Consider the following 25788-nt stretch of genomic DNA (forward strand, 5'->3'; position numbering starts at 1 on the left):
TTGTTTGTTTGTCTTCATTTGGCCAACGTGTCGTTTGTTTTGTGTCAGTGTTTTTGTTTTGTTTAAACCTTTTATTTTTATTTGCGTCGCAGCGTCTCAGTTTCACCTGACGTCACCTCTACAGCCAGCCTATTCACAACGGGGCATGATATTAAGCGAGGTGATATGAAACGGGTTCATCTGTAATTTTACAGTGTTGTTTTTAGTTAAACTGCTAGAAACTATTCTGTTTTTCAAAATTTATAAAAAGTAAAAATTAACAGAGCGTAAAATCAATAACCTATTTTGTTTTAGCTTATTAAGTACCCAAACAAGTTCAAGAACATATCATCTTTGCTTTACTGAACATTTCTTTCCAAAACCATACTTAGACAGTAGTTCCAAATGCATTGGCTTTTGCAGATTAAAAGCATTAAAGTGCTGCTTGCATCAATAAAAAAAGCAAAACAATAAACTAAACAGTGCACCATCTAATAACCAGTAAACAAAACATCTTAGTGTTGCACACGGTGCAGCACAATTGCATTCAATTTTCAGCTGTACAAATACATTCATTTTGTTTTGTTAATCAGAACCATAACCATACACATGCTTTACAAGTGTACCACTGCGTTGCACTGACATGTAGAACAAGTTACAGTATGTATTGAAGTCATTCAAAGTACTCCATTCAAACAAAATGTGTTCTACACTTTCCTCCTCTATCCGCTCATTTTTCTTTTGCCATTTTAAGCTTGTCTCCAGTCACGTACTGTTTTTCAGCATTGTGATTGCCATGCATTTCGGCAAATTCAACAACGTGCAATTTCAAACCTGTTGTGTAGCATTTTCGTTTTTTGTCTGGCTGTCCTACTTTATCCAGTCTCAAAGTCACTTGCATTATTATAGCATTGCAGATATACGAACAGAAGACTTGATAAGTTTACTTGGCTTTCTAACCAACATCTGTTTGCTACGGATCCCAGGGGCGGGTTCAGTATCAATTTTGACAGATCAATGGCTGGGGAGGGTGAGAATAAGGAAATTCATAGAGACTGACAGCTATTGGAGGGCCCTATGAACTCCGTTTTATTATTTTGAATTTTCAGATTTATTTTTTCCTGATTTCGTATTTTTCGGTTTTAAAAATCTGTAATTTGTCAGTTAGTTTGTTCTCCCTGAGAACTTTGGAGAAAATATGCAGCAACTAGACCCTACATTCTGCAGTAGTCATTACAGTACTGTCTGCTCAGAATAACTTATAGGTAGTGGTTTTCCCCCAAGTGATAACGGTAGCTAGCAAGTGAAGTGGCACAAGAGGCAGTGCTTTTTTACAGTTAAAATCACGGTCGTTTATGGTGGCTGAGAGGTGGAAAAATAGTTTTTTCATGCATTCCCATGACGTGTGTTTCATGAAGCCTCTTGTCTACACTGTGCTATTTCAATGTACTTTTTAAAATATATACATATATATTTTGTTTGTTTAAACTGATTATGTGGTAATGACCTCGGGTGCCTAATTCTGTTTTTTTTCTCTGAATTCCGCGATTCAGTCTGTTCTCCGCAATGCGGATTTCATAGGGCCCTACTATTGTGTTAACAGTGAAGCAGTATAGCTGTGACGTTTTCGTATTCTGAAGATTGATAACTTTAACCACTATTTGTTTTTTCCATGTACGCACGCTCCCTGCTTTTAAGGGCCCCACAAAAATGTCTAGAAAATCCTTATTCTGTACCCGAGAGAGGGAGAGGAGTATGAAACAAATCCTGAGCAGAAAACATCCTGTTAAGGAAAGACAGTAAACAGCCCATTAAATTCCTAAAAGCTCTCTGGAAGAAGGAAGTATTGGTTTTACACTTCAAGCTGCACCTCATGATTACTGCGGTATACTGTAGCAATGCTTAGAGGTACCGCAGATTTGCCATGGCACGGGAGAAGCTTTCCATGGAACCAAATGTAAGCATTTGTGGTATAAACAAGATATGTCATGAAAAAAACCTGACATACAGTATTTGTCATGGGCGTTCCACGGCGGAAGGACAACAAACTAGCCCAAGGGCTCTTTGTTATTGCTATGGCCATCCATGACAGAAATACCATATGTCCTGGTTTTTCATGACATATCCTCTATTTGTATTGAGGCATATTTCAGCATGTTTTGTCTAGGGTAATTTGTCCACCACATACTCATGAAATTCAAGTAAAAATATATTTTGTATCAAAGTGGTATAGCAGATTCCTAATTATGTATTTTTACTTAAAGCACATGTCTCAATTGAATAATTTATCTTTATGCCTGGGGTTCATTTAAATGCTTGATGGTGCTTTTTGAACATGCTGAAAGAAAAAAATTGCTTCAAAATGTATTTTATTTATTCAGTTACAAAATCTACTAATCACGAAGTACGAGCCTAACAGTATAACTTTTACCAAATATGTCATACACATGTTTAGCCATCAGGGGTAGGATTTTCAAAAGTTTGTAAATGATAACTCTAGTGTTATTCAACAAAAATCATTGTGTAGCATTGATTATGGCATTTTCAAGAGGTCATTATGCCTATCTCGTTATTAAATGATCATGCTAACGCGATTGCTGAAATTATGTTGATTTACGAAATAATGCATAAACCAAAGTGAAGGAACAGATTGCGATTCTCCGTCCCCTTTTATGCCGTCACACATGACCCCTTGGTAAACGAGTGCAACTGCCTCTCCAATCTGCGGCTGCTATGTCGTTTCCCTTCTGGGTCAATGCGTTAATGCAAGGGAGTCCCATCCCCTTTCTAGCTGGCCGACTTCCCTTGAACCCTGGAAAAGAACTGTCAGGCCAGCCCGTCCAGGGAGCTATGTTCTTGCTGCTTAGCGCCCTCCCAGGTTGGGAGGGAGATTTACAACCAAGAATCATTTTATTTCTGTCACACTCAGAAACAGAAATTTAACAGACCGCGGCTGTGCCGTCCGATTTTTACCCACACGCCAGATAATCGTTAACCAGCATTGAATATGTGAAGTTATCTAAATAAATGTACATTCTGTGTGACAAAATGCACAATTTTAAATTTAAGTTTACAAATGAGATGTTCCCATTATTTTTTATTTCATTTCCATTTGGCTGCTGCTCGCAGGTGGGAGAGCCGTCTCCTTGTATGCTAATAGTTTCCATAACCATTAATTATGCTTCCATTCATTTTTTTTTATCTTGTTAACATGCATTTTGATTAACGAGTTCCCCTTATTTAGTCATTGAGCCCGGAAGTGATGTACGTGACCTGCGACAATTTCTTAATGAGAAATGTGTTCATTAACAACCTCATTGACTCAATTTCAAAGCATTGATTGATTGATTTAAATAACACATTTTGTTTGAAAATCACTTGCTACTAAAGCTCTTGTTACTATACCATGAGTTCGATACAATAACACTGTTTTTTAAAATCCTGCCACAGATATCGTCAAAAGCCATCAAACATAATTCTAGCAATATGCAACGAGAAGTCAATAAATTGCATAATTACCCTCCATTCTATGGTGGAGATTTGATTGAGAATTTTAGTTTGAAAAAAGCAAAATCTTGCAATGGTCATTGTTCCTTGTTACTTGTAGGAAGTTAATTTGAAGAAAAAAAGTTTGATGTCTTTCCACGGTGAAATGCCTGTTAACATAAGCACGTTAACATATGCTGTCGGAAATCATGTTAGAACCTCACTGTTCCACAATCTGAGGTAGTGTATAAATATATGTAAAAAAGTCCTGTTCTCATGTATACTCAGTTTTGCACTCTTCAGCTTGACAAAAATAGTTCAGGATTGAAAGGGTTAAACTGCTTTCTTTTTTTTGCAGCTTTAACACTTAACAGAAAAGACCATTTGGGTGTGAAATGTTGTGATTTGCAATTTCATGTAAATATATGTTGATGTACTTCTTTGCTTCTTTTTCCATTCCAGTGTTTTAATGCCTCTAGAATACTGTCATCTCATGGGATGAATATGGAAGCAGTTCTTACGTATGTGGAATTCAGTTACCTTTGCCCAGCACTTCTAAACCAGATTGACAGCAAATCCTGCATACAACACACAGCTTATCTCAGGAAACCAGATGATCATTCACATGATGGTAACTTGTTTTCTTAATTACTATGATGGCAGATACAAATAGATAAGTAAACCTGTTCATCTAGAACCTTTATTTTATGTATTGCAATTTCAAAGTAAGCCTTTAGGCAAGGTTCAGGGGACGGGAGCAGGGGCTCCAGCTGTACCCTATTAAACAATGAACACATTCAGTTGATACATTAACACCCTATATGTTAATCATGTAACTCGCCTATTTAAAGCCTAAGCACAAGCACCTCCTTGTCTAAGTGTTTCAGTTATTGAACAGGACACAGCAAGACCTCTCCATTTTTGCTATTCCATAGTAAAAAAAAAAAAAGCCTGCTACCACGGCAACCAGCCGGATCCTTACCTTCTCATCTGATTCAGACGAAAGCCAGCAGCCAGGTCCCTCAACCAGCAATCCACCTATCAGCACAGCAACTTTGTAGATCCAAGCGACAAAGTTCAGCCCTGCAACTGCTTCATTACAAGGACTGGCCGATCGCAAAAATCCTGAAATATCTATTTAAAAAAGGTATAACCATTCCAACAGGAAGCGATCGACTGGCATTATTTCAAGTCCTCTGCACCAGCGATTCCTCCTCGCTTGACAGACAGCAGCCAGGCAACTTCCAGCAAAAATAAATGCCTCTCTATCCCCAGGGACGCCATTCCAGCATACAGTGAAGCATTACAACCATCAAACCCAGTACAACCCGGTCCCGTTTACAGTCTGCACCAGGAGATATTCAAAGACATTAAAGGATTGATGCAACCAGTAACCGAAGCCATCGCAGCCATCAACACCAGGCTTGACAAACTGGATAATCAGGTAGCAACTCTAGCTACAGCTGTCATTATCCCTGCCTCTGCAACTCCAGCCCCAGCCAGGCCCATTCCTGGTTTCTCAACCCCGGTCCTCACAGCTGACAATCCCACATACAACCTGGCTACAGCAAGAGTGTCAAGATCACAAGCAGCTAACGCCACTTGACGCCACTGCTTGTCTCCAGCACTCCACCGCAGCATTATAGAAGGTAAAGACATCAATCTCATTTCCATTCTGATAGCCACATCAGAATTCTTAGATCACAGGGTTGTCGACTGTGGGGATTTATCAGTAACATTAAAATCCAGGGATCCAAGCCTCCTAAAAAATCTTACTTTGGGGGAATTTGCAATGGCTTTTTAAATTTACCAGGACGTCCTCTGCCCTGTTTACCCTCATTGCTGGAACGAATTGGACCAACACATGTTTCACGTTATGGAACTGTCAGTAAGATATGGAGGCACCATGTTTTATGAATACCACAAATCATTTTCTGCAAAAGCTGCTTCTGTCCTTACAACAGATAACCACATCATAATCATCAATTGGTCCTGTCCAGATCCAGACCTGTTTAACAGAATTTTTAGTGGTCTGTGAGGCAACGCATGCAGAGTGTGCGCCTCCACCGCCCATTCCACATCACTGTGTACAAAAGCAGACTCTGCATCAACCTCATACCGTCAAGGCCGCCGCTCCACCCCTCCTCATTTCAACACCAGAGTCTCAGCTCCCAACCCAATCCATGGCTCTGCTCCACCCGACTAATCGACAGCCATGGACAAATACGGACACATTATTTTTTCAGGCAACAGGCAGATCTGTAATAACTTTAATAATACAACCTGTCTATCTAGAGCATGTAGATGCCTCCATATCTGCAGCTTCTGCAGCGACGCACATTCAAAAATCATCTGTCCCATAAACTGGAAATGACAATTGCTTTCTTTTCTCTCCAGCATATCTCCTGCAAGTATCCACCCCGAATAATGTGGCAGCTTTAGCCGAAGCCCTCCACCATCCAGATAAGAAGGGGTCTACCTAAATTGCAATTTCACGGAAATCGTGAAATTGAGGGGTCACCGTGAAATTCACCTCTTTTAGGGGCCAATGCATATCGAAAAAGCACGGAGAGGGAAAAAAAAACTTGTTTAAATGAACTACTGCACAACACAAGCGACGCAAACTACATATCTTCCTTCTGTAGATAGCCCTTTTTTAATTCCTTCGCCGTCCTGTGTGCATTGCACTTAAGCAAAAAAACAAACAAACAAAAAAAGTCCACAAATAACATTTACAAAACAAATTCTCCAAAGCGGTTAACGTTCTTGTTTATTATTATTATTATTATTATTTATTTCTTAGCAGACGCCCTTATCCTGGGCGACTTACAATCATAAGCAAATACATTTCAAGTGTTACAGTACAAGTAATACAATAAGAGCAAGATAAATACAATGACTTTGTTTACTATTCAAATGACAACAAAGTTTTAATCAGCTATCACTGCTTTTCTGTGACCTCATCTCCGACCCTATTATCAATTCCAGCAATCTAGCTGACGCTTAGAGGGATAGCAAAAACTTCAGCCCCTGTTTCCACATCTCGGCTACCTATATCATCAGACCTTGCTGATTCTGATCCTCCGGAAAGGTTGATTTTTCCCCTTTCGACGATCTACTGATGGAAACCCTATGCTTTACCGCCTTCCTCGGATTCCTGAGATGTGCCGAATTTACTGTTCCATCAGTCTTCAGCTTCCCTTCCCTCGGCATCCATTCCAGCGATATTAGCCTAGTACCTGACTCCCACTTCATCATCTTCCTTCGCACCTCCAAAACGGATCAGTTGTGCCAAAGACAATTCATCCAACTTTCCAAACTTAACTCCACGATATGCCCGTATAGATCCATGACAAGATACATGTCCCAGAAGAAACCTTTCCTCCAATCGGATCCTCTATTCATCTACAATTCACACTCAGTGGTAACCAGGCACTGGTTCTCAACCCCCATAGCCACCCTCATCTCTAGAGCAAGGCTACCACCTCAATTAAATACCCCCCACTCTCAGGATCGGAGCAGCCACTTCAGCAGCTAAAGTTAACGTCAGTCAACATCTTATAAAGAACATAGGGAGCGGGACATCGTCAGCAGTAGAGGGTTACATTCGTTCATCAGTCTTCGACATCACCGCAGCCCACTGAGTGGCAGGTATAAAATCAGTCGTCAAATGTTGTTTGTCTTGTATGTTTTTCATTCTAGTGTATGTGATGCACGGCACGTCTTTGTTGGTCCCGCAGGTGTGGGGTTCTCCGGGGAGCCGGAGGTCCATCTTCTAGGGGGTAGAGAGACTCACTTCTCCAACCTCGGTTTGGACTCAAAACATGCAAGCTTCTGTCGAGGGGACCCCCAGCCGTACTGTGTATCAGTGCAGCTAAGCACTCTACTTCGCCTCACCGGGATGAGGCTCTACTCTAATTCCCTTAATCAAATTCGGGACTCGGCCTGCTCATCTTTCTCAGCGATCGAGTCCCCAACTAACCTAACACCTTACCGTTCTTTCCTCTTTCTGTCGACGTGCTCAGCAAGCTGGACCAATATAAAAAGTGATCTAGAAGCCATTTCACATTTTAAGGACAAGCATTTCATAAAAGTTGCACTTCTGTATTGTAGTAGCCTATACAGCATATTCAACATGCATATGTCCTAAAAGTTCATAAATATATTAAAATATATATATATATATATATATATATATATATATATATATATATATATATATATATATACACTACCGGTCAAAAGTTTTAGAACACCTCAATTTTTCCAGTTTTTATTGAAATTTATGCAGTTTAATGTATCAATCTACTCTGAAATTAAAGCATAGAACAAATAAACAATTAGAGATAAAAAAGAAATCATGGAATCGTTTTAACAAAATTTAATCTAAATTTTTGACTCATCAAAGTAGCCACCTTTTGCAGATATAACAGCTGAACACACTCATGGCATTCTTTCTACAATGGAAATCAAATGTTGTTCGGAAAGTTCTTCCCAACACTGTTGCAGAAGTTCCCACAAATGTGTTGCACTTGTAGGTTGCTTTGCTTTCACCCTTCTGTCCAGTTCATCCCAAACCAGCTTGATGGGGTTTAAGTCTGGAGACTGTGCTGGCCATTCCATGATTTGAAGCCTACCGTCTTGTTCTTTTCTTCTAAGGTAGTTCTGACATAGCCTGGAGGTATGTTTTGGGTCATTATCTTGCTGTAGGATGAACCCCTGACCAACTAGGCGTATACCAGAGGGTATTGCATGACGCTGCAAAATGCTGTGGTAGCAGTTTTGGTTCAGGGTGCCACTCACTCTGTGCAAGTCGCCGACTCTGGATCCAGCAAAAGAGCCCCAGACCATCACGCTTCCTCCTCCATGTTTGACAGTTGGTGTCACACACAGAGGAACCATCCTTTCGCCTACTCGACGGCGTACAAAAACCCTGCGTGATGAACCGAAGATTTCAAATTTTGATTCATCGGTCCATAAGACCTTCTTCCAGTCTTCAGTAGTCCACTGGCGGTGCATCGTGGCCCAGGCAAGCCTCTTTTTCTTATTTTGCAATTTTAGCAATGGCTTTCTTACTGCCACTCGACCTGTCAAACCTGCAGCTTGAAGTCTTCTCTTCACAGTTGAAACTGAGACTTGCTTACTTCGACCAGTGTTAAGCTGTGCTTGAAGCTGTTGTCCTGTGAGCCACCTATCACGCAAGCTGTTGACTCTCAGAAACTTGTCTTCTGATTCTGTTGTGGCTTTGGGTCTGCCAGACCTCTTCCTGTCAGAGTTTCCTCCAGTTTCCAAGTGCCTTTTGATGGTGTAGGAAACTGTACTCACTGACACCTTGGCTTTCTTTGCAATTTCTCTAAAGGAAAGACCTACACTTTTAAGGGTTATAATGGTCTGTCTGTCTTCCTTTGTTAATTGCCTTTTTCTCGCCATTATGAGAGCAATATACAACTTCCTGCAGTACAATACTGTCCAAATAATGCTTAAGAGGGTGTAGTAACACAGTCTGTTCCAACACTGCTTTTATACAGACAGAGGGTTTGTAAGTAATCAACAAAAGTTGGGACACCTGTAGGAATTGTTAGCATCAACTTTCAAGGCTTAATTTACTTCCATTGCTGCAGAACAGCTGTAAGTTGTTAAACCATTACTTCCCTGAAAAAGGCCTTTTTGTATAACTGAAATGTACATTATTTTTTAGTTTTTGGTAACCTAAACTTTTTTTTTTAACCTCTGGCAGTTTACCGCTTACCTTTGTACCATTTCAGGTTATTCACTGGACTTGAACTGCTTAAATTTCAATAAAAACTGGAAAAATTGGGGTGTTCTAAAACTTTTGACCGGTAGTGTGTGTGTGTGTGTGTTTATATATATATATATATATGTGTATATATATATATGTGTATATATGTGTATATATATATATATATATATATATATATATATATATATATATATATATATATTTATTTATTTATATATAAACAATCAATAAATGCCTTGAATGTATTGCTCAATTCTGGCCCCTCAGTTTTTGGCTAAGTTGTTCTTGACTGTGTTTCCTTTTAGTGGTAGGCAGCACCTTAGAGTTCCACAAACACTGCAGCAAATAATTAAAAACATGTTGGCGCTTCCCCCACTCAAAATAATTCACTCTGAGTCGATCCTCTTGGTGAAAATGCGCTCAAAATGAGTGAGACAGTATACACCATGGAACTGTTGATATTAGGTGTGAATCATATTCACAAAGGTTATTGGAAGCAACTGTTTTTTTAGACTTTTGGGTTACTTTCTACAGGGAACCCCTTCAATACTTTCATGGATCGCTCTGATCACACCATTCATATGTATATCCTTAGTGATGAGGGTCTGATTGACTGACTTCCTTTAAAACACAAAAACCTTTCAGCCTGCCCTGTTTTACTGTATACCTTTGAACCAATCCGTTGCCGTCCGTAATGGCTGACAAGTCACTGAGGCCCTTTGCCACTATTAAACCTGGATCACAATGATCATGCATTGACAAGAAGTTGGAAAAATGTTCCTTAACCCCTTTGCAGCCTCCATCATTTTTAGAATATCACACAGTTAATTACTTACATGCATTAGATGCTTTTGTTGTCCTTTGAAGTAGAAAATAGAAATAGAGTTTCTCCATGCAGGCGATCTGGGAATGTGGGTCTGAGTGACAGCTGCAACACCAATCAAAGCAACTATCTTCAAAGACAGCCTGTCAGTCAAGCTGAGTAAGTAAACAGAAACAAGTCTGGCAGGTTCGCAAAGGGCTTGTCTGTACAAAATTTGGTGCAGTTTAATGACAGAATGCCGAAGGTACACAGCTATGAAGGGACGCATAGCATGAAATCGAGCATGGCTGATAGTGGCTACCCAAAGACCACTAGAGGAATCGACTGCAAAGGGGGTAAGCTGTCGAATATGAGGAGGCTAATTAATGCAGTGGACAAATCTACAACCCTCTCCTGCCTTTCACCTCTGGAGATCTGATCTCAAAAGTATCTTGGGTCACAAGTGAAATGAGTTTGGTGTTTTCAACATAGCCAAAATTGTAGCCAGTGCTATTGTCCTTCGCTTTTTGTGAGCACTAAATTCCCTCAAACCACTAACAGAAGTTTAGACATACAGTACCTAAGGAATGGCAGTGCACTAAAGATTTCATTAACTTTATGGACTTGAAAGGGCTGTGTGTGTCCCTATAGTTGTGTTAGTTTTTCAGTGATTTGTTTTGGTTTTAATATAGTTTTTGTAAGGCATGTAAACATCTACCCCCAAATAGGTCATGTCCATAGTTTTGAATTATGAAAACTATGTTGAGGAATCTGGCCACATATATTTGACATTCTGTGTTATAGTGCCTGCAGATCTAAGTATATATCATAAACCCACTCCTTTTAATAACAAAGCATTAATGTTTCTCTCTCTGTCCAGATCATGAAGCTGATCACACAAATTCAGACACTTCTCAAAAACCTAATTCAATTGAAGCAGGTAAGAAAGGACAAATGTTTTGTTTTTCCCTCTCATTTCTTACTGTAATTATATTATTTATAACTTGATCTCTGCATAACAAAGGGTTAAGTCCTGATTTCAAAAGTGACCTTCATACTGTTGATTTGATGGACAACGACACCTGGATTGCTGGATTGTAGATTAACATTCTTAGAGAGTATAAAAGGGTTAGGCAAAGGATGATTGCTGTCATTACCAATAAGTCAATATGGGAAAAAGTAAAGAACTATCTGAAGATCTTAGGCAGAAAATTATGTATTGTCATAAAGCTAGAGTATGATACAAGAAGATTTCCAAGCATTTGAGTATCCCAATTTCAACTATTGTTTCTATTATCAAGAAGTACAAAGCTCCCTCGATCTGGAAGATGGAAGGTTCTTTCACCAAGAACAAGTAGAAGAATTGTGAGGAAGGTTAATAGCAATCCGAGATTGACTGCCAAAGATATTCAAAGTGAATTGGGGCTCCTGAGTGGCGCATCCGGTAAAGGCGCTCCGCGTGGAGTGCAGGATGCACTCTATAGCCTGGACGTCACCGGTTCAAGTCCAGGCTATTCCACAACTGACCGTGGGGGGCAGCGCACAATTGGCCGAGCGTGGCCCGGTGGGAGGGAGGGTTAGGTCGGCCAGGGTGTCCTCGGCTCATCGCACACCAGTGACCCCTGTAGTCTGGCCGGGCGCCTGCGGGCTTGCCTGTGAGCTGCCTGAGAGCTGCGTTGTCCTCCGATGCTGTAGCTCTTGGGTGGCTGCATGGTGAGTCCGCAGTGTGAAAAAAAGCGGTCGGCTGACGGCAAACGCTTTGGAGGATAGCGTGTGTTCGTCTTCGCCCTCCCGAGTCAGTGCAGGTGTGGTAGCGGTGAGCTGAGCCTAAAAAATAATTGCCCATTCTAAATTGGGAGAAAATAATAAAAAATAATTGGCAACGACATGGTGAAGGTCTCAATGGTCGCAGGCCAAGGAAAAAGCCACACTTAGGAAAACATCACTAGGAAAATCGCGTAAAGTTTGCAAAACAGCATAGTTGTTACGTTAAACTGTGTGTCTTGAGAAACAGGGCAAACTGCTGTGTCTTGAGAAGGGGGCCCTTTGGTTCCTGGACATACTGAACTATGTGACCTACTGATTAGAGGACTGGCGCCTGAACTGGATTAGGCTGAGCGGAGAGTTGAATTATGTACAGATTCAACGTGCAATAACAATCGTTTTGAGGAAGACATAAACTATCGATGTCCCAGTGGAAAAGTTTAAAAAAGACAAGATACACAAATGATCTCATGAAAGTGGCTAGTTAGCAGAGTGAAAAGACTATAAATATTTAAGCAAAACTGATCATTTTGCGCTCCAGATCAAATGCTAAACAAGGTGCTGTCACTCTGCTAAGTAAAGCTGCAACTCCAGGCCTAAAAACGTAATCAAGACAGGACTCTGTCCTAAAACAGACCCAAGACGAGGAAGCAAGCTGCAAACAAGTCAACGACCACAAGCAACAAGACTGTGGCCCAGCTGAAGGACTGCCGTGAAACTTACAGAGACTTATTAGACAAACCAGTCTAGGTCTGCTGTACACCTAAAACCACAGTATCCAAAAGAAACTGAGCCCTGCTACCTGCGTAGCTAAAAGATTCAGCGGACAGAGCGGACAGGCGCTGTTGTGGATCCTATAGCATGGACTGAAGACTTTGTTGTAGCTGTTTGTTGATTCTGTCGATTAATTGAAAGCTTTGTTGCCGAGTTTGATCTAACGTAGGATTGAAGATTTCGTTGCGGAGAGGAGAGCTTAACAGATTGAGTTTCCAAGCCAGCAGACCAAAAGTTTAAGCTTCAAGGAACCGTTGAGTATAATTCCAGTTGCATTTTCCTTTCATGGAACTAAATTAATTAATTGTAACACATTCACATAGAATTGTACTGTTAATTATTTAGTTTGCACACTTGTGCACGCGTGTGAAATAACTTTTAGTGAAACTTGATGAAGTAACTATAAGTAATCTACCTCGTATTGTTGTATGAAGAATTTCTTTAACCCTTAGCGTTCCATTTATTCAGCGCGTGTTAGGCGCGTCAGGTCCAATTTATTTTCACACGCGCAGTTTATTTTAGACGCGCTGTTTATTATTATTATTATTATTTGTTTATTTAGCAGACGCCTTTATCCAAGGCGACTTACAGAGACTAGGGTGTGTGAACTATGCATCAGCTGCAGAGTCACTTACAATTACGTCTCGCCCAAAAGACGGAGCACAAGGGGGTTAAGTGACTTGCTCAGGGTCACACAATGAGTCAGTGGTTGAGGTGGGATTTGAACCGGGGACCTTCTGGTTACAAGCCCTTTTCTTTAACCACTGCACCACACAGTAAAACAGGTTAAAAGGCACTGCATATCAACAGGACACTCAGTACTGCATCTCCAGCACCGCCCTACCCCTCGTTCGCTATATTTTTAAAATAACTCTTAATAGTACATACCGATAAATAATTTCTTGATCACTCGTTTTATTACCAAACTCCTCAATAATGCGATCCAAGTCGTTATTTTATTACTATAAAATCTAAAAAAAAGCTCTGCAAATGTCTGTGATATTCTTTGATCGCTGGATGCGGAAGCAGCTATCTTGTTTGTTTTTGTCCGTGTCATCTATGTGATGCCGGGTCTATCAGTGTTCATGAGATACGCCCTTTTTTTTCGGCTTCTCTCGGCTCCTATCGGTCTCACTCGGCCACTGAATGGTTTTCTCAGTTTTTTCCGGAGAAAAAACGACTAGAGACCTGTTTTTTGCGTCTTTTTGATGATGTCGGACCCTGTTGGACCGGAAAGGGAAAATTGCGATGTCGGACCAGGTCCGACATAGGACCGCAAAGGGTTAAAAGTAAACTTACCATATACTAAGCTTAAAGTGATATATTCTAAGATTGTCTGCATCATCTCAGTTGAGGCTGTGAGCTTGGATGTGGGGGTGTGTGTGTGACAGCAAGCTACTACGTCACAGCCTGCTTGCTTGCTCGAGTGCTGCTGGTGTGTGAGGAGACAGGCTGTCATATTTCAATTGCCTGCTAGTCAAGTTAAGGCAGTGAGAATTTTGAATTGTGTTAAAGACTAAGACATTCACTTTCTGACTTTTCTGATTTCTGTTTATTATTTTTGTACTTAATAAAGTACTACTATTGATTAACCATTCCTTGGTTATTGCTCAAAAGTTTCTGATAATTACCCTTTACTTTCCTGATTAAGTCATATATTTTGAGCAACTGTTCCTACAATTAGGAAATATAGTTCCACACCTAGACAGCATTTATTGTCTACTCTGTATGTAATAAATAAATAAATACAGGACTCCATAAATTAGCATCTACATATCAACCGTACAAACCTCCACTAACGCTATTTATATAAACAATAATATATGTCTTTGTCAATGTCTTTTGTGTCTTCTCGTAAAAATGTATTGTTTTTTTGTCTCGAACTTCAAGACTGATCAATTAGCTCTGTTCTCTTGCAACCAGAGGATCCTTATAAGCGAAATTCAAAAGCTAACTTTTGTTTGGATAAAGTAATTAATTATTATTTAGTACGTTGCTACAGAGAGTTGAAAATGTACCACTAACCACCATATAGTACAATATAGCTAGCAAACTGCATTTTGGTTGGTATTTGTCTGTTTATATTGAAATGTGTGCATTTAAAGTCTTGTTCTGTGAGTTTATTTGTGCTGTCTTTTTGCAGCTTGGATTGGAGGCTTTGTGTCGATCACAATTATAAGCCTATTGTCACTTCTGGGAGTGATTTTGATCCCTCTGATGAACCGGGTGTTTTTCAAATTCCTGCTAAGTTTTTTGGTGGCGCTGGCAGTGGGAACTTTGAGTGGAGATGCTTTCCTGCATCTTATTCCTCATGTAAGTAAGATATAATTATTTGTCTTATTTGTGTGTGATCCAGTGTCCCAGTAGACAAGAATATCTAAAATAAAGAAAGAAAATGGTGAGCATTTACTGTACAGTTGTGATGGAAATATGAGTTCTGTTTGTAAATCTCCCTTCTGACCTGTGAGGGTGCTAAGTAGCGAAAGGGAAAGGCTTTGGACGGGTTGGCCTGACAGTTCATTTCCTGGGTCGGAAAGTCAGTCAGCCTGGAAAAAGACAAGGCTCCGTTGCAGGAACGTATTGACCCGGGAGGTAAACGAAGTAGCAGCTGCAGGCAATAGAGTCATTTGTAATTGTTTACCAAGGGGTCATGCATGATTGCATAAAGGGGGCCAGAGAATTGTAAATCTTTTCCTTCACTTGGATTCAGAGACGCACGGAACTGGAAGGACCGGGAGAGTTCCCAAAAAGAAACAGTAGCACTGTTAGGAATTGTCTTTTGTTTGTAAATTCACTAGACGACTAACACGTCTCTGGAGCTGTCGCCTTGGGCCAGCACTACCCGGAACAACAACACCACAGTCACTGTTATTTGTTATCACCCACCTTGAGCACTACTGCACGCATCCGGACTGGTGATTTGTGTTAGTAGTATTGTGGGAGCAGATAACGTGTTATGATTTGTTTTGTTTACAAATCATTATTATTATTTTCCTGCCGAGCTTTACACCAGGGTGTATTTCCGGAGGATTATTGTTTGGTTGCCAGACCATGATTTGTGTAATAATAAAAATAACATTTCTAAATTGGATTATATACCACCCAGACACTACCCAGATCAGGTCGCCCTCACAATCTGAGCAGCCGGGCAAGCAGGAAACTGGTTCGGGATGTCACTCTGAAGCCAACAATGACCTTGAAAGATCTGCAAAGTTCTGTGTCTGAGATTGGAGTCAGTGTTCATACATCAACAATAAGCTGGTCCCTCCACAAAGCTGGCCTGTATGGATGGGTGGCAAGAAAGAAGTCATTACTCAAAAAGCCTCATCTTAAAGCATGTATGGAGTTTGCAAAAAAGCACGTAGATGATACTGCAGACATGTGGGAAAAGGTTTTGTGGTCAGACGAGACAAAAATTGAACTTTTCCAAGCGTTATGTCTTGAGCAAGCCCAACACTGCACATCACCCAGTCAACACCATCCCAACTGTCAAGCTTGGTGGTGGCAGCATCGTGTTATGGGGATGCTTCTCTTTAGCAGGGACTGGGAAGCTTGTCAGAATAGAGGGGAGAATGGATGGTGCAAAGTACAGGCCAATCCTTGAGGAAAACCTGTTTGAGTCAGTCAAGACTCTGAAACTGGGGAGGAAATTCACATTTCAGCAGGACAGTGACCCGAAGCACAAAGCCAACGCCACACTGGAGTGGTTGAACAAGAAGAGAATTAATGTTCTTGAGTGGCCCAGTCAAAGTACTGACTTGAATCCAATTGAAAATTTATGGCGAGACTTGAAGATTGCAGTCCATCGACGATCCCCAACAAACTTATCAGAACTGGAGCAATTTTTCTGTGAAGAATGGGCAAAAATGTCACCACCCTACTGTGCAAAGCTAGTAGAGACCTATCCCAAAAGACTCATAGCAGTCATTGCTGCAAAAGGTGCTTCTACCAAGTACTGACTTAAGGGGCTGAATACTTATGCAACCAGTAAATTTCATGTTGTACATTTTCTTTGCAAGTTTTACTGACATTTAACCTCCTCCTCATATAAAAGTGTTCAGTTTAACCATTACAGCTTTGAACAAAAAAAAAGTTTGTTTGATAAACTGTGCACACATTATTTATAATTCAACACAATGTGACATTATTGGTAGGGGGCGAATACTTCTGCAAACCACTGTATATCTGGCTCCTAAAGGAACTTTATGATACTGTTAATACAATGCCATTACATGTTGTGTCCAGTAAACATTCAAGCTTAACAAAAACCAAAAGTCTACTATCATTACATGCAAGTTTACCCGTACTCCGATGCACTGCACTTCTCTTTGGATGCAGTTTGAACATTAACATCATAATGCATCACCTGCTTTTGCAAAGTAAACACATTCTTGGTGTCAGAACCATGGACGACTGGGCGGGGCCCAACAGAAATTACCATAGAGTAAAAAGAAAAAAAAAAATTGTTCTAAGGTCATTTAAATGTTCCCTCTACCAATAATTGTTGCTAAGAGATTCAAAACAACCAGGAATCAATGCAGAAGAAAACCATAAATTGTATTTGCGTTCAGTCCAGTGACAACAAAAAATACACATTAGTTTGACGTTAATGCCTAAATCCACAGAAGAACTGTGGTTAGTTCTCCAAGATGTTTGGGCCAACCTACCTGCCGAGTTCCTTCAAAAACTGTGTGCAAGTGTACCTAGAAGAATTGATGCTATTTTGAAGGCAAAGGGTGGTCACACCAAATATGGATTTGATTTAGATTTTTCTTCTGTTCCCTCACTTTGCATTTAGTTAATTGATAAATATAATCTATTAACATGTCTATTTTTGAAAGAATTCTTACTTTACAGCATTTTTTCACACCTGCCTAATACTTTTGCACAGTACTGTGTGTGTATATATATATATATATATAATATATATATATATATATATATCACATCTATCACACATATATCTAACATCATGTAATCAAGAAACTATAAAATCATATCGCAAAAGTCTAAAAGCCATAATAGTAGTACAGTATTTCATGTTAGATTCTGAACTGTCACATTTTTAAATTTGTCAGTTTTTTGCAGTATTGAAAACTACAAAGCGGTATGTAATTCAGTACGTTAATATTATTCAGCAGGTTTCATTCGACTTTATGAAGCACAGTTAGTTTTAATTTATTAGGGTGATGCAAAACTTCTCGCCATAGCTGTACATGGTGAGCATGATAACTGGCTTCATTTTGCACAAATCTTCACCAAATGTTTATCACACACTGCTAGCCTCATATAGACTTTTTAAAAGTGATTTGCTAGCCTCGTATAGACTTTTAAAAGTGATTTGTGTAAATCCGATACATTTACACAAATATTTCAATGTACATGCACTCTTTCATGTTTCTAGCATAAGGTGTAGGCTACATGTAAACATAGATCACAGTGAAGTTAACAAATAAATTGTACTTTTTTTTTTTTTTTTTTTGGTTGTATTCGAGGACAAAAAATGCTACAACCTAATAAAATAAATGTATAATCTACTTGCATGGCTAGCTAATAATGTCCATAATAATGACCTTAAAATTACACAATTGGGGCTCCCAAGTGGCGCATCCAGTAAAGGCGCTCCACGTGAGTGCAGGATGCGCTCTATAGCCTGCAAGTCCTTTGCCGATCGAGGACGGGAGCTTCCAAGGGGCGGCGCACAATTGGCCAAGCGTCGCCCGGGGGGAGGGAGGGTTAGGTCGGTCAGGGTGTCCTCGGCTCACCGCGCACCAGCGACCCCTGTAGTCTGGCCGGGTGCCTGCAGGCTTGCCTGTAAGCTGCCCAAGAGCTGCGTTGTCCTCCGACGCTGTAGCTCTTGGGTGGCTGCATGGTGAGTCTGCAGTGTGAAAAAAAGCGGTCGGCTTGACGGCACGCGCTTCGGAGGACAGCGTGTGTTCATCTTCGCCCTCCCGAGTCAGCGCAGGGGTGGTAGCGGTGAGCTGACCGTAATAAAATAATTGGCCATTCCAAGGCAGCTAAGTCATGATTTTAATGTTCAAATTGCAAGTAGGAGACTAAACATATCTAATTAAAAGGTGAAGCGTGCACAAAACAAAAGTAAGCAAAACTAAAGTACACTTTTAAACCTATAGACATTTACTTTGTTTCAGTGTTTTTAACCGCTGGGTGTATCATATTTTTTTATATGATGGTAGATTTCTTTGCCGTTTAACATGCACAGGCAGTAAAATGTGCTGACAAGACACTGTAATACTGTTCTGGGCTTTCCATTTCTCCATGAATGAAATGTAATTAACACAACTGCTTTCAATAAATTATCAGCAGATTAATACTGTAAATACAGCAAAAAGAATGACAAAGTATTAGCTTTATGGCCCATATGTCCTATGTCTAGTAATAATGATAATAATGAAAGTCTTGGGTATCGAGGAATTTGCTGTCAAACCCTCACTGAAGGTAAATCCATTATCCTCTACTCAATGTGTGACTAGACTCTTCCCAAAGTTACAGGTGTAATGCCCCATACAGGATAAAACATAGTTATTTTAGAAGGTTGAAACTATACAAACCTAATGGGGATTCAACAATATCTATACATACTCCCTATAAATCGCTATCTGTATCACAAAAACAAATTGTTACATGACATGATTGTGTTTTATGACTGCTTGCTTTCTCCACCTACGTCTCCATGTTTTAATCTGTGAGTCAGTGCAAGCCAGTGCATTTAAGTTTTGTATGAGGAGAGCTGAGAGCAGAATCAGAAATAGTGCTGTACAGATGTAGTCAAGAAATCACCATACATCATGGAACTAAGATGTTGAAATCTGTAGTTTTAGAATCTTATGTCACTTCATGGTATCAATGTATCAATGTATTCTCATACTTCACTGTGTTTTACTGAACTGTATCTTCCCTCCTATCTACACTATTTTATACTGTCATATGAATCAGTATTTTTGTTTCACTGTACTGTATATTTTAATAGCCATGTGCAGTGCATTCAGAGTGCATGGATGGATATATGTGTGAACATGTGGGGACGCAGAATGTATTGAGGCTAAATTAGCATGTACTTGGGAACCATACAAGCTGCCACTAATGCTGTTCAAATAAAAAATAATATATATCTTTGTCAATGTATTTTGGTGAAACCGCATATATATTTTTGTCTCCAAATTCAAGACTGATTATCATTTAGCTCTGCTCTTGTGCCACCATAACCCTTAAAAATGAGATTCAACAGCTTGGCTATTTTTTGGTTTAGCTACTTTCTAAAAAAAAAGTATGGACTAAGAATCTTAACGTCCATTTAATTGACCTTAAACTTTGTTTTAAGATTATGTTTTAACCTACTACAACTATTTGTAACTAATCATAATAACTTTCCATTAGTGTGCTGTTACTTTTTATGATGCTTTGAATCTGTACATTAATACTTATGTGTAGGCAGATAAGACTTTGAATACATTACTCTACTCTGCACACTGACTACTGTGTAAACACTTAGCTAACAGATATTAGACTTGCATATTTTTGACTGGTTAAACATTTAGGAAAAATTCTAAACGTTAAGAACTTGGAAAAAGTTGGAAAAACTGTAAACACCCTTAGTATGCACAAGAGGATAAACTATGAAAAAATATGGTCATTTAAAATGTGTTGTTGTTGTTGTTGTTGTATAATAGTCACAAGGATCACATAATCACAACCACAGCGCTCACCCAGGGAATGACAGTGATCATCATCATCACCACCATGCTGAGGGAGGAGGAAAGGAGGGAGATCTCGACTCTGTGTGGAAAGGCCTAACTGCCCTTGGAGGGGTCTACTTCATGTTCCTAATAGAGCATTTCATCACATTAGGAAAGATGTATAAGGACAAGAAACAGAAGGTGAGAATGTATGCTAATACAAATGATGATAAATACTAGCAGTAATGGAAAATTCCACTGGTTGATATATAGTTTGAGAAAAAGGAAAACTGCTATGTACCAAAATGATCAATAAGAAAAAAGAAAAGGATATTTCAGGTACTTAAAAAGGTAGAATAATTGATTACAAATCAATTATCAGGACGTTTCGGACTACAAGCCTTTCATCGGCTGAATTCTTTCTTAGACATTTCCATCATGGTTTCTAATTGTACCACGAATACTACAATTTTCTACAAAGAAACAGACTCTTATCTAAGATACGACTCCTCACATCCCAAAGCTTGTCGCAACTCCATTCCATACTCCCAATTACTAAGACTGAGACGCATTTGCAGTGATGATAGTGATTTTTTGAATAAAACAAATGACATGTGTGCATTTTTCAGAAACTGTGATTTTCCAGACACTATACTTAGAGAAGCTCAGTTAAGAGTATCGACAATAAACAGAAAGGATGCCTTGTACAAAACCAAAACACAGAATACCAACAATCGTATTCCCCTTGTTCTTACATATCATCCTATGACCAAAAAAGTAGAACACATCATACAAAAAATTTTAGCATTCTTCAAGATGATCCTTCTACAGCTCCTGTTTTCAATAACCCTCCTCTAATGTCATATAGAAGAGACAAAAATCGAAGAGAGCATCTGGTCCACAGTAACATTCGACCCAATCTAGACAGACTTAAGGGGACGTTTCCATGCAATAGGTCACGCTGTGCAACTTGTAAATACATTCACAGCAACACAGTAGTTAAGGGAGCAAAATCCTCATTTACTATCCATGATACTTTTACTTGCATTAGTAAAGGAATAGTATATTGCATTGACTGCATCAAATGTAACAAGCTATATATTGGTGAAACAAAACGACGCTTAGCTGATCGCTTCGTGGAACATCTGAGATGTAAATGAATTAAATGTCGCCACTATAGAAGACATAACAATTTGTGTGATGGTTCAATGCTATGGAGCTAATGCTGTCAGGAAACAAAAGGAATGTGAACTTATTTTCAAACTAGGCACTTTGGAGCCATTTGGAATGAACATTCTGTTCTGGGGTCATCATCATCATCATCATCATCATCAACATTCTGGAATTTTGTTTTTGTTTTTTTATCAACTTCTTTTTTGTATTCAGCCGATGAAGGACTTGTAGTCCGAAACGTCCTGATAATTGATTTGTAATCAATTATTCTACCTTTTTAAGTACCTGAAATATCCTTTTCTTTTTTTTCTTTTTTCTTATATATATATATATATATTTCAAAGAAAGACATCTGTGCACTCCGATGTTTAGCCTCCACATAGGCTTCTTTTATTCTATATATATAACCTATATTAGTGCTGGGACGAACACAGGATTTTCATGTTTGGAGATTCGCTTATATTTTTATGTTTGGCTATTCGGTCATAATTTAAATATTCGTTCGGATATTCATTTGTTTTTCAAAAATAAAAGCCATTATATTGTTCTGAATGCAGGCAGAGCCAGCATAGCAGTAGGGGCAGGGGACGTGGCCATGGCCCCTGTGTGTGTGCCTTTATTTTACAGCAAGACCTTACAGTATGTAACTGACAAGCTGGCTTTAGTGCTTACGTCAGACCAGAAAGGAGTACACAGACAGATGGTAGTTGGTGGTGAATCTGAGACGCTGTTGTGCTCAGTGAGTTTATTGTAAAATAAAAGGTTTAAACAGAAAACAGGACACGGCACTTGCGGCCAAAATAAACAGATAAACAAAACGAACAGACACTAACAAACAGGGACGAACACTAAACAAACATGTACCACGTAGCAATTGCTTTATTTCTCTCCTCACTCTCTCCCGTTCCTTCGCCCTGAACACACAACTCCGAGTGAGTGAAACGTGCATCTATATATACTGTTGTGCCGGGATTCAATTACTAATTAATTATTCACTTGAATCCCAGCACGTGAACTAATTCTGTGCAACCCCGTGCTCACATATTATTAAATACTTTAAATGCACGTGAAGTGAAGTGCAATCCCTGTGCCTAAATACAATTATACATTTTAAATAACTTGTGCTACACCCATTTATATCCCTTGCAGCCATCTCTATACACCAACATTAACACACCACACGCAACATTTAAAACAGAAATGCACACAGAGGCAGGGCAAATTGCCACAGTAACACATTAAAATAGAAAAATATCCCAGGAGTAAAGAATAAGTTGTGTAGAACTTACTTTACTCCAGTGAATTAACTACAAAACAAAGGATGCCAAATAACAGTTAAAGTTAAACGTTGTTTTGTTTATTCCCGAAATAAATAGTACATAAAGTTGACAACGCATTTCATTTATTTTTTCTTTCCTTGCCATTGCCGTTTCTTCACAGTAAACAGTGGCCATCGACACGTTTTCACAAACAAATAACAAGGTTTACTAGTGCCTTTTTGTAGCTGAACAAGCGAATCAAAACTGAAATTTAAACTTTAAACACTTCAAATAAAACAAATGTGGAAATGGCGTTTGTAAAATTAAGGTGAAAAAATCTTACCATTTTGCTTCTCATTTATTGCATTCCACATAACAGAAAGTTACAACTAGGGATGCACCGAATCCAAGTTTTTGGGATTCGGACGAATACCGAATCCATCTCAAACGATTCAGCCGAATACTGAACCTAATACTGAATCCTACAAAAATTGTTAAGAAAACTGAAGGAAACTGTTGAATGACAAACAAAAATTCTGTGGATGGTGTCATGATTATTAGAATAGAATGTTTATTCATTCATCCACAGAATTTGTGTATAATTAGAATTCTTGAATAACAACAACTTTACTGCACTGTGTTTACTTTTCTTTTTAAACAGATGAAGAAGGGCTTTTGCCCGAAACATCCTGAAAATTATATATATATATATATATATATATATATATAAAATTTCTTAATATCCTGTTAGGTCAATCGCAATGTTTTTAACAGTTATTTATTTTTACTTTTGGTCTATAAAGTAAACTTCATGCCTTTAAGTTATATCCATGTTGTTCTGTAGTACTGTAGGTATTTGTACTCCACTGTTCAATATGATTTGCATTGTGGGCCTGGCGCATATCTACATGGGGTGGTACAAACCTCAGTCATCTATCGGGAAGCTCTATTGGCAATGGTTTCCCGCTTTATGAAAGATACTAATTATGTGTGTGTTCACTCAGTGTCGGTCACATACTGCAGCATAAAGTGTCAGAAAAATGCTACTGCATAAAAAAACTAGTAGCAAATTAAGAGTTGAGAAGCAAAATGCTACCAAATATACGTTAACTTTGAGCTTTGATAATATATACAATCTATATAAAAAAATCACTACACAACGTTTTCGGTAAGTTGGATACTGTTTAAGCGAGGCATTTCAGAATGACTTGCTTGTCTTTTTTCTGTCCTATGATATTCTGGCTCGCTGTAAAATAGCACAATGAATTTTTTGTCACAGATGGCTTCCCATAGAGACCACTATGAGTACGCGCACATAATCTGGTTAGTTTACTTTTTGCTGTTAATTAGAGCTGCTGTGTTCATTCTGTGTTTTTTTATATATATTAATTTCACAAATCACACAGAGCTCTTTTTCATTTGCCATTTTTTTAAACTGTCACGCAAATTCTGGTGAGGCGGTAAATAAGTGCAAGGTAGTTTTGTCATTTGTAGCGAATACAAACATCTGATTTTTGTATCCAAATACACTAATAAAAAAAAAAATATATATATATATATATATATATATATATATATATATATATATATATATATTTAAAACACAGCTTGGAAAAATAACCACCTCTAATTGGTTAAACAGCATCACATGACCCCGCTTGTACATATAGCATATAGCAGGAGTAGTCAGTTCCAGTCCTCGAGGGCCGAACTGTATCTGGTTTTTGTTGCAACCAAGCTGTCTGTTAGTTAATTGGCCTAATTATTTGATTATTAGAAAAAAGTTTACACTTTCTCAGACCTTATAATGTGTTATAGGTATCTTGAATCGAGTAGATTATTTAAATCATTGAATGAAAAATGCCCTCAAGGACTGGAATTGACTACCCCTGGCGTGTAGCATGGCTTGCATACTAATGAGCCACTTCACACTGAATAAATCGCTACGCACCACCATTCTAAATTCCATGTCAAACTGCCATTTTATTTGCTATTAGTTACAAAACCACATCCAAAAATGAGTAGCATTTCACCTATTTCCTTTAATATATTTGGGGATGAAACTCCACATAATTGGTACAACACCAACTTTCTGAGTGAAGTCCATCTGAAAAAAAATAAATAAATAAGAAAAATAAGGGCACCAGCAAGTGTAGACACATAACAGTAGATCAGGAACAGCTAAATAAAATAGAAGAAAACAAAGATTTAAATAAAAACACTAAAAAAAGAAACTACAGCATGGGCTGGTTAATGTACTTAAAGAAAAAAATTTGGACATTCATTTTATGGAAATAAATCTCAACAACATTAAGGGAATTTTATCCCAGTGCAAGAAATTCAGCTGGGGACCAATATTCAGTCTCCAGTTTTATAACGCTGAGCTGGACTAAATACATATTTTAACAGTAGAAGTTTAACGTCTCTTCTGACAGCTAGTTTAAAACCAGCAATAATGTATTCCTGTTAGTCAGGAAAACTCTTAGAAAAGCAGGTAAAGACAAGGCCAGACACCACCCCCCGAATTACCAGCCTGGATTTGAAGTGTCTGCAGGAAACGGAGTGACTGTCCCGACACCGCGGTCTGATTGGTGCGTAAAGTCTGGTTCGATCGTCAACTTAATCTGGCACGACTTGGACGCGAGGGTGTCCGACAACTAACAAAAACATATTTTGAGATCCAAAAGGATGAAAACCTACTAGAATATGTGTGCCTCGCATATAACAAGTTCACAAACTTACCTCAAGATCCGGCTTCAGTCTCCATCACAGCTGCTCCCCTTACTTCCTTAAACTCCTTTTGAAACTCCACCCATCATCACAGCTTGTGCTCAGTCCTCTAGTTTCTAGTGAGATGACACTTTCGATGCCGAAATTCACAATAAACAAACATGTACAATTTATTTTTAATAAGCGAACAATGAATTAAATTAAATTAAATTTGGGACTGTATTACACTGCGGATGTATAAAAGTCTCTGGTTTTATAATAATTTAAAATATGTTTTAACTATTCAAATTATTTTTCAACCCCCAAATGACAGGTAGCTGTGTTATAAGCGGTATAAACCACTTCAGGCCGTGTGGTTCTGAT

At 38.9% G+C, this 25788-nt stretch overlaps 1 protein-coding gene across 3 annotated transcripts in view; it reads left to right on the forward strand.

Moving 5' to 3' along the window:
- LOC117399520 (zinc transporter ZIP6-like) overlaps positions 1-25788 on the forward strand; it is a 69553-nt gene that overhangs the window by 11372 nt on the left and 32393 nt on the right. For 2 of the 3 annotated variants that reach the window (XM_059022602.1, XM_059022601.1), the window contains exons 3-6: positions 3928-4096; positions 10909-10968; positions 14710-14879; positions 20258-20464. In XM_059022602.1, the coding sequence (XP_058878585.1) occupies positions 3928-4096; positions 10909-10968; positions 14710-14879; positions 20258-20464 (606 nt within the window). The remainder of the gene's footprint in view (positions 1-3927; positions 4097-10908; positions 10969-14709; positions 14880-20257; positions 20465-25788) is intronic. The other variant, XM_059022603.1, reaches the window with a different exon arrangement.

This window comes from Acipenser ruthenus, chromosome 4, assembly GCF_902713425.1.
Source record: "Acipenser ruthenus chromosome 4, fAciRut3.2 maternal haplotype, whole genome shotgun sequence".
NCBI classification, from domain to species: domain Eukaryota; kingdom Metazoa; phylum Chordata; class Actinopteri; order Acipenseriformes; family Acipenseridae; genus Acipenser; species Acipenser ruthenus.